Source organism: Copadichromis virginalis, linkage group LG13 (genome assembly GCF_057382275.1).
Source record: "Copadichromis virginalis isolate Kocher_CV1m ecotype Utaka linkage group LG13, C_Virginalis_male_GT1.1, whole genome shotgun sequence".
Classification (NCBI taxonomy): Eukaryota; Metazoa; Chordata; class Actinopteri; order Cichliformes; family Cichlidae; genus Copadichromis; species Copadichromis virginalis.
The window spans coordinates 12,411,377-12,418,864 of record NC_140630.1 but is presented as its reverse complement, the minus strand read 5'-3'; the positions used below and the strand labels follow the sequence as shown (position 1 = coordinate 12,418,864).

Genomic DNA, 7,488 nt, shown 5'->3' with positions numbered 1-7,488 from the left:
ATGTTGTTGTATGCTGCCAAATCTGATTGTTCTATACCCAGTGGAGTGAATTTTTAAACACATCCAACATACTGTAAACAGAAATCATGTATATATCACCCACGCTGGCACAAGCCTGGGGCACAGATGGTGTCAAATGAATACATAGTTCGTTCCAACAGCCTGGGTCTTCAGGGCCAAGTGGTCCCAACTGTATCAACACTGAACTGAGCATTACTCATCCAGAACAAACCTCACAACATCTCCTTAAAAGCATGAAAATCTTTTGTGGAAATGGCTGGCCTCAGTTCAGAAACAGCAAGACACTAATTTCCCACAGGATCCACCTGAAATGTTTGAATTTCAGATGGATCCCACCCATTTCACTTAATGAAAAAAGTAAATAACACAAATAGTGTTAATATAATATTGTGATTGGGAAACAGCTGTCACACTAATTAATCTCCTGATATAAACTACAAACTGTCAACATAATACACTGACATATTTTTTAGTTTATCGGAGGATTCATAGACCACAATTAGCCAAATGTTTAGTCACTTTGTTTCCCGTGATTATTTTTGTAACATTTGGACAAACATAACATGGTTGATCATTAAGAGGCTGATAGATGAAACCTAATTACAGTTAAACATACAAACATTTGTATGTATTTGGGCCAGAAAAGAGACAGTCAGTCCACATCAAAAGCCCAGAGGTGGTGAGGTAATACGACCATGTTTGACTGATGGTTCTGAGCTCAGGTCTTGGCAATCTGGCAGTCATGACTTCATTAACGAGCAAACTTTACAGCTCATTCAAATGCACCGTATGTATTCTGTAACCTCTGGATGTTTTGCAGTCTTGGAGCAAGTGAGTCACAAACCTGTGGCATCGCCAAGTGAAATGCAGACATTGAATTTCAATGCTGAGTGTAACATCTGTCCAAAATGTTCACAGCAAAGTTGGATTTTTAAACTAGAACGACAGACTGCAACACTGAGACAAATCCATGAGATGGCAGCAACACTGCTTAGTGCTTATAAATGTAGTATATGTCATTATCAAATGTATTAAAATGTCCATTATGTCATTTAAATAATGTTTAATTACGTTATACACCTTTGGGCTACTTGACATTTGAAAGGATGACTTTGTAATATAGCTTCCATGTGCTTTGTGTAAATGGAAAATTGGGCAGTTGGCGAGATAAAGCTCCACAAGCTATTGGACACATGGTCTGCAATTTAAAAGTAAAAACTAGGAAGCCGACCACTGCATGACAAAATATTTTCTACTGTCATTTAGACTTACTCGTAAAGCTGTTGAAGTGCAATTTTATCTTCTAATACATGCAGCATAATAGACGGTGCGTTTGACTTTGTATTGTATAGCTTGAAGCTGCAGTTGCAGGTCTCATGAGGTTTACTTCACTATATGTGGTAAACAAAAATCTCCACCAAAACATTAAATGTATTTATGCGAGCCCCACATCTGTGACCACTGCATCATGGGTCGGATCTCAGTTTGGGTCGGATCTCAGTTTGGCTCGCACTCCTGTCTCTGAGGTCAGTCTGTGGAGACCCTGTCCCAACAATCACACCAGACCACTATCAAGCCCATATGAAGGCAATAAAAGCAAATTTAAACCAGATCCCAACACGCTCTATGTCCCTCTTTCTGTGTGCATATGCACGAGAGAAATTAGTTACTGATTACTTTTTTCAAGTAACTTGGCCAACACTGTTTATGTGTGTATTAAACTGAATGAAAGAGAGCTGGAAAGAGCATTTTTTAAAAGGCAGTAAGCAGAGTGTCAAAGCAAATGGAGGTAAAAAACCTTTATTTTCTTCTCCAGTATACATCACATAAACAACAAAGTATTTCTACAGTACTTAAAAAAAAAAAGGGGGGAGTTTAGAAAACAACAATTTTACAAATATGATTTGCTCAGCAAGTCGCTTAAAATTGCTTCAAATTTCAGTCAGCCTGACTGAGCAACAGTACATTAAAAAAACAACAACAACAACAAAACAAGTAAGCAGGTGAAAACACTATGCCAATGACTATTTTTTTAAGGTTTAAGAACACACAGTAGTAGCTTTGATCAAAGCATTAAAGTCTAAACATGAGAACACACAGGGAAAACATAGTACAGCGCTGCTTTTAAAGCATCCGTACAGTCATTCCTTTCAAGGCAATGCCAGAATTTTCCTGGATGTGAGGCACCACCGGCCTTTGGCCACAGGGAGAGGGTGCGTCAGTAAAAAACCCCTCCGATATAAGGTCCACTGGTGATAAGTAAAAGCTAGCTCCAGCAACTGTGGTGTGATTTCTGGAGGGTCAAGGGTCAATTTCAATGGGAACAACAGTGAGGATGGCATCTTCATTGCCACGGCGCACAACCACTTTTAAGGTGTCATCTCTCTTGATGGCGGCGCTGACATCGGTTGCTGTTGAAATCCTATGGCCGTTGATCGAGATGATGACATCATGCTCTTTGAGTCCAGCGCTGGAGGACAGAAGAAGAAAGAATGATTGAGGGGTTCATAAATGGAAAAACATGTGCGAATAGGATGATCTTTGTTTTCGGAGCCCGGCTATTCTAGTTGAGTTTTATGACATCAAGGCACAGTTTTAGCCTCTGAGGAGGTGTACAGATGTTTATCAAGTCCAGCTGTTCCATGTCACCTTCTATCACTGTATACACTATTTTTTTGTATGTTGACTAACAGAGCACAAAATACTGTAAAATCATAGGAACGTAGGAAATAAAAATGTCAGTCCACTGGTTTTATCCTATTGTTAATAAATCCCATACCAATCACTGAACTGATTGTTATTCTTTATTTCCACGTATATGAACTAAAGCTTATATTTGGTCATCCTCCATTGTGTTACATTTTAAGAAAATCTGTGATGTTTTTAAATGAATTAAGCTATTAAAGTAATCTGAATGATCAAATGAAATAAATGTTCATGGGTGTAGATGCCTTAACACATTAGTGGTTTAGTTTTATGACAATTTATACATCTTCTTATGTAATTTAACTATAGTTCCCTCTTTAGATCTCAGTGGAAAGAAAATATAGAGGTGAAATACTCTTCACTTTACATAGCCATAATCAGCTATTGGTAGGATTGTTTCCAGGTCTGTGAGCCTCTAAATCAACAAAAAATAAAAACACATTGACTAAAAGCACACTTCCAATGTAAAAAACAAAGTAGTAAAATGGGGATCACGCACAGACTGAGGCAGTAACCAGCAGTGATATCAAAAGCAGACTCTTAAAACAACTGCTTAATCATAGCCACATGTAAACATAGACCACCACACCTTCACTTGCAACAGCATCAATTAACGGAGCTGAAACTGGGATTTCAGTGCACTCGGTCGCCACAGAAACAATCCCTTCCCTACAGAAGAATCAAGATTCCAAAGTCCATAAACCAACATAACACAGAGTGAGATCAAAAGTGAAAAAAGCAGAGCCTAGAAAAAACAAAACAGAGAATATAAAAGGAACCACAGAAATGTTATAATGCAAAAGGGTGGGTTATTTAAGCAATGAGTAAACACTGATGAAACCTTGTAGGACAGACCACTATATAGTGGGATGGGTGAGCAGGCGCAGGAAAACCACAGTTCAGCTACTAACCTCCCTGCATGAGGTTTGAAGGAAATAGCTGACCTCAGCGTCTCCCGCGCCCTACTCTGCTGGAGTTGTGGTGGTGGCTGATTGGAGTGGGCCGCAATTGTGGGAGGAGGGGGATATTTTAGAGGGCCAAGCACTCTAGACATGCTAGAGTGAGCCATTAATTCACATGCTAGTAGGACAGCTATGTAGGAAGCTCTGGGCATGTGTGCAACCTCTTGATGGTTAAACTAGGAAAAGAAAATTAAGAAAGGAAATGAAATATACTATCTATTTGCATTTCGAGAGGCGAGCAGGGGCTGCGTGGAGAGTGATGAGAGTCTTGTGTGAATTTAGTGTAGATGTATTGTATTACGAGCCAAAGACAATATCCCATAGCTAGAGGAGCAGGGCAATAGCCCTTTTACAACAGGGCAATAGCCCTGATCAATGTAAATAGCTGACCTGACTGGATACCTCCCTGGACTTTTTAGGGGGAGGTAACAATGTTTAAAACGATAACAATAATATTTATACTTATAACAAGGTGCAATAATAATTAATGTGCAATAATAACAGTGTGCAATACACATACACTTATTCTTCTTTTTTATACTAAGTTAATATACTGTGTTGTGTTGTTTGTTACGTTGTGATGTGTCATATCGTGTCGTGTTGTGTTATATGTAGTGCCGACATAGGACAGTTTTTCCAATTTCATTGTACTACTGTACTATGTATGACTGTGCAATGACAATAAAGAGTTATCTTATCTTATCTTATCTTATCTTATCTTATCTTATCTTATCTAATCTAGAGTCAGATAGAACCTCCATTTGCACTTCACTGAGATCCATAAAGTTACAATCAAGTTAGCTTCTACAGAGCCACTGTCTTTGGAAACTTATAATATATTGCTTACATTGCAGCTGGTGTCTTTGCAATGACCTCCATAACATAAGCTCCCGAGGTGATGTCAGGGAAGTCGCGGAGTCGAGTCTTCAGCTCTTTGGCTAGCCTAATGGTAGGGGGAAAAAAGGAGAGAGTTAAACACAAAATTCTGCAATTCCCTGTGACCTGGGTATAATACAATGTTTCATTTATTGCATTCTGGGGATTGAACACAATGGCTATGTACATAAAAGTGTGCAACTTACCCTGGAGTGAGAGTCATCATCCTCACACCAATATACTTCTTCTTTGCTTCTGTTCTCCCTAAGGCTGGACATAGAATATTCCATTATCTTTTAACCTGGGTCTCTAGCTACAAACCAGAGACCAAACAGCACTTTTCTGTGTTGGAGTCTGCAGTTTCATTGCCCAAAGGCAGTGCTTTAGTAAAGGAATATGACCAGGGGAATCATCATCATTTTTTCAAGCATTCAATGGGATGTGCACTGTGAATTCAGCTCGACCTCGAGGCTAAGACTGTCAAGTTGGAGTTATACTGCAACATCCTGGGGCCTCAGAGGGGAAACAAAGTGGCAGGGACTTTCCCAAAACTGTAGCATATGCACTTTATTGAAAAGACAGCACGTTTTCAGAAGGACTGAGACAATCTTCACCTTTCACCAGCCCTACTTGAGCCATATTTAGCTCTTTGTCCCTTTCATCCAACTAGAAGGTTCACTGTTTTTGACAAAGTGAGGGACAGCCAGCATACATTACAAGTGAGTGTCACAACAGGACTTCTAGAGAGCGATTCAAACGTAGCCGAATCTGTGAACAATCTCAAAGGGTATAAAGAAAATAAGAAATGCAGGTTTTGCGCTGTGAAATATGTTTCGAATCTTTGTTTGAGATCCTTTTCTCAGTACATCATTTAGAAAACCCGTGAGTAGCTTTCTGTTCTGGTTCACTGGTTTTACTTAGCGGAGGCATTAGTCATTTGTGTAACAAACAATTACATGAACTCACTTGTCCACCTCAGAATTGGTTCAGGGTATTGCATTCTCAAGGCAGTGGCCTCAGAACAGCATATGCTCAATACTGTCATCAGTGCCACCATGCTGCACCTGTGACCAAGGCAGGGATGCTGGCATGGTGGATGCTGGCATGCATGTCTGAGTTATTGCTGCAGCCTTGCATCTCCATATGAGCATCACCTCTGATCTGATTGGTCTTTCTGGAAATCTGGACAGAGATGCTGAGATAAGCTGTCCACCCTGCTAGTAGAACAATAGTAGAACAATGTCTGACACTGACACAGTAGTGCAGGACTTTCTGGATCAGGAGGATATTCATGCACTTTCTTGGCAAGCATTTAGTCCTGATATGTTTCCTACTAAACATGTCTGAGACAGGCTGGGTCTTCATGTCCACTGCACAGCTGCAGGCTGCACACATCTGGGAAAGGTGAACAATTTCTCAACAGCTTATCAGGACACTTTTGCAGACAGGCAACTGCTGTCAGAGGAATAGCTGTATTATCAAATGTACTTACTATATATGTATTATAGTGCTGGTCTATAAAAGCTTTTGAAAACACCAACTTGCATTTTCCTTTTTGATTTGCATGGATCAGGTGAAGTCTGCTTTATATAGGTAAGTTTCTGAATTTCATTTCTTATGAAACACTACTCAATGAAAAGGGCAAAAAGCATAAAATAAAAACAAACAAACCAATATGCACTGGCACAGATTTTTCTTTTTAGTTTATTGTAATGTCAAAATTCTATTAGGTAATGCTGGGCATGGATTCCCATAGTTCTAAATACAGTGAACATATCGCAAGAGATCACACAAAGATGAAAACGAAAAAAACTCCTGAACTAGTGAGCTGAATTATAGCTCATTTAACTGAGATCACGGTCCAGCTCTCTTGGCTTCTATACTAAAAGTGATTGAAGAGAGCCAGTAAAATGAGAACATTAATAATGTGTCAGTGAGAGCTCATACCTCTGGACTGCCTGTCGTATGACTCGGCCAGGAACTGTCGAATCTTGTCCGAGGGTATGGCAAAGGAGATGCCCGCTGTCACCTTCAGCGTGTTAATCCCAATCACTTCACCATCCTATGCCAGTAAACCTCAACTCAGTGACTGTAAATGGTGAATTGTAGAAGCATAAAAACATATATATAATTCTGGCTTACCAGATTGACCAGAGGCCCTCCAGAGTTGCCGTACTGTGAACCAAAAAAGTAAATAACTTATCTGTAGTAATCCGAGAAAAGAAATTCAGTGAGAAATGACAATTCAGCTTTATTTAGTTACGTTGATGATGGCGTCAGTTTGAATGTAGTCCATGTCAGAGTTGCGAAGGCCTAGCTCTCTGCCCCCTCGCTGAGTAGTGCTAACAATTCCTGTAGTAACCGTATTCTGGAGGGAAAATGGGCTGCCAATAGCAACCACAAACTCTCCTGGCCTCAAATCTGACGAACGGCCCAGCAGAAGTACAGGAAGCTTGGTCTGCAAGTGGGACACAGAGGGTCAGTATGTTTATATTTGGAATCCAAGGCTTGCAGGTAAAGAAAGCATTTCTTTAGCATTGATAGGATAGGGTTTAGAGGCGCAACGTCAGCTCAACAGTATGGTCTGCAAACTAGTCCACTCATGTCTCAGAATAATTTGCATTCCTTTTAGTGATTACCTGACTTTATGGCCAAATATGCTGCAAAATCTAATAACACTTCCAGCACCTTTTGTGTTTTGTGCTAATATGCGTATTAGCATTTTAGCAGCAAATGTAAACATGCTAACGTTTCTGTCCAGTCTCTCTGCGCAATAAGCTTACTGTAGAGTTATAGTCTTGAACCCCCCTCCCCCCAACACACACACACAGACACACACACACACAGATATTTTTCTAGCCATTTGACAGACTCCATAAAAGGAATAGGGAATCATTTGTGAAACTAGCATCTACATTTAGCC

The 7,488-nt window shown here is 40.0% G+C and overlaps 1 protein-coding gene across 1 annotated transcript in view; it reads right to left on the bottom strand.

The window, feature by feature from the left end:
* Nucleotides 1-1,805: 1,805 nt before the first annotated feature.
* LOC146695303 (serine protease HTRA1A-like) overlaps nucleotides 1,806-7,488 on the bottom strand; it is a 28,576-nt gene continuing 22,893 nt past the window's right edge. The window contains exons 4-9 of the mRNA XM_085477344.1: nucleotides 6,829-7,023; nucleotides 6,708-6,740; nucleotides 6,513-6,627; nucleotides 4,772-4,835; nucleotides 4,537-4,632; nucleotides 1,806-2,491 (exon numbers count right to left, since the gene is read on the bottom strand). Of these exons, the coding sequence (XP_085333470.1) occupies nucleotides 2,323-2,491; nucleotides 4,537-4,632; nucleotides 4,772-4,835; nucleotides 6,513-6,627; nucleotides 6,708-6,740; nucleotides 6,829-7,023 (672 nt within the window). The 3' untranslated portion in view covers nucleotides 1,806-2,322. The remainder of the gene's footprint in view (nucleotides 2,492-4,536; nucleotides 4,633-4,771; nucleotides 4,836-6,512; nucleotides 6,628-6,707; nucleotides 6,741-6,828; nucleotides 7,024-7,488) is intronic.